At 39.5% G+C, this 2,114-nt stretch overlaps 1 protein-coding gene across 1 annotated transcript in view; it reads right to left on the reverse strand.

The window, feature by feature from the left end:
- Nucleotides 1-1,021: 1,021 nt before the first annotated feature.
- Nucleotides 1,022-2,114, reverse strand: part of LOC105130468 (RING/U-box superfamily protein) — a 1,723-nt gene continuing 630 nt past the window's right edge. The window contains exon 2 of the mRNA XM_011033008.1: nt 1,022-2,055. Coding sequence (XP_011031310.1) covers nt 1,347-2,033 — 687 coding nt within the window. The 5' untranslated portion in view covers nt 2,034-2,055 and the 3' untranslated portion in view covers nt 1,022-1,346. The remainder of the gene's footprint in view (nt 2,056-2,114) is intronic.

Below are 2,114 nucleotides of genomic sequence, written 5' to 3' on the forward strand. Positions count from 1 at the left end.
ACCTTCTCAGCTCTTCATGCATTTCCAAGGCTCCAAAAACCATTAACAGAAGGCAAGCATAACAATTGTACATAAATTGGCATATAAACATCATCAAGATTCTACATAGGCACCATATAGACCACCAAAGACATCAAGGAAACCATAAAAAAGATTCTAAGCATCACTAAAGATTTTCCGATATCCCTAGAACACAAACGTAAGCATACAATGTCTGAATAAAGTAGCTCATCTCAAGTGTAATAAGTCCACTAAACTACCCTCGACAAAACATCCATGCCTGGTAACCAAAATGATCCACTAAAATTGCCAAAAAAGGTATCTTGCTATCAACTTTGAAAAAGTTCTCTAGCTTATCTTCCTTCAGAACTCACAAGTAGTATGCGCTGTCTATATATTAAAATCAAGTACATGTAGGACACTCATTCACTTAAAAAACACAATTCACAGCAAATTGACAAGCAAGAATCCAGCAGCCTTGCTAATTCTACAACTCAGACCTAGCAAAGCAAAACAAGAACAGTGTTGCTACCAAACTCAGTGAGTCATCCGCAAAGCTGTCTATATTTGTACATGCTTCTATTAAGCAAAGCATAAAAGAAAGTTTTCAGAGTTATATAAAGATCATACACAAATGGAACTCAAAATAAATGTTTCATTAACTGCCAAATAAAGAAATATTTGCAGAATACCCCTGATGAGAAGTTAATGTTTGCCCTGAGAACAGACAATTTAGCATGTATCAGTGAAATCCAAGAAAAACTCGTTGATTGAATTGGCACTGGTTAACAGGCTCAGACTAACGGGCAAATCAAAGCCAGATGAGGCTCAACCAGTAAACAAAAATTGGAAAAGAAAGGGACAAAAACTTAAATCACTTAGCAGGGGACCAACATTTTGAAATCAACCACGGATCTGTGGCTCCTGTGAACCTTTTGGCTACATCTAAATCACCTGATAGTTTGAGCAAATCCTGGTGGACGATCTATAACCACTTTAAAGCAGGTGTGTTTAGACCTGGTTAAGACAAGCTGCAATAGAATGTACCATATGTAAGCTAATATACCATATTACAAGAGGACTGAAACCCTATTGGAAAAAATAAGTGGTAAATACAATGACAGCAACATCGTTTTACTCCTAAGTCTTGCAGTACAAGAAGAAAAACATGTGAGTTGCATTCCATGTACTCGTGACACACAAAAGAAGCTACAAGACACTGGTTATGGACAATTTCCTCAATATGAGAAAAGGGAAAAAGACAAAAGAAACACAGAATGCACTAACAGAAGATGGCCAGCCATAAGCATCTGTTAGCAGTTTAAGCTCTGAAAGAAGATTTGCTCTCATTGCCAAATAAGAGCAAGCAAAACACAAAAACCAATGAATAAAAGCAGCCTCTTCAGATAATAATCTTGCTGTCCTTGACCTTGGTGCCGATGATACCCACGTGGATGCCCACCATGAAATGAATGAAATCCATAAGGAAAGCCAGCAGCCGGACCGTACATGGCAGCATTAGGAAATCCATGCGCTTGAAGGTTAAATAGTGAAGGAATTAGACCACCAAAAGCAGCGGAAAATGTGAAATTCCCAAACCTAGCAGTGGCCGTTGGTGCAAAACCTCCCAATCCTCCCGTTAATCCAAATCCATGTTGGCCAAAATGATTTGGTTCTGGAGGAGGAGCAGTTTCAGGTCGCTGCCCTGCAGGACGGTTAGGAATGTTAACACCAGGAATGGACTTCGATCTTGGGTCAGTCGATGTTTTCCCTCTGCCATACAAAGGAACCAACTTCTCCTCTTCCACTTGAGCCTTGCAAACCGGACATTCTTGGGACTTCGAGTGAAAGTGAAGCCATTTGTAGAGACAAGGCCAGCAGAAAAGATGGCCACATAATGTCACAATCGGATCCTGAGCTAAGTCAAAGCAAATATTGCATTCAAAATCACCAGCATCACCATTTCCATTGCTGCTAGTAAATGAAGGGTTTTGAGGAACCCCGCTTGTTGATTCCCCAAAGCCACTTTCCATCTCTGAAAACCCAGCAAAATCCCTATAAATCACATAAAAAATAAAAACATCAATCAACACCAACAAAAATATCAAATTCCC

This window comes from Populus euphratica, unplaced genomic scaffold (assembly GCF_000495115.2).
Source record: "Populus euphratica unplaced genomic scaffold, PopEup_1.0 scaffold2.1, whole genome shotgun sequence".
NCBI lineage: Eukaryota > Viridiplantae > Streptophyta > Magnoliopsida > Malpighiales > Salicaceae > Populus > Populus euphratica.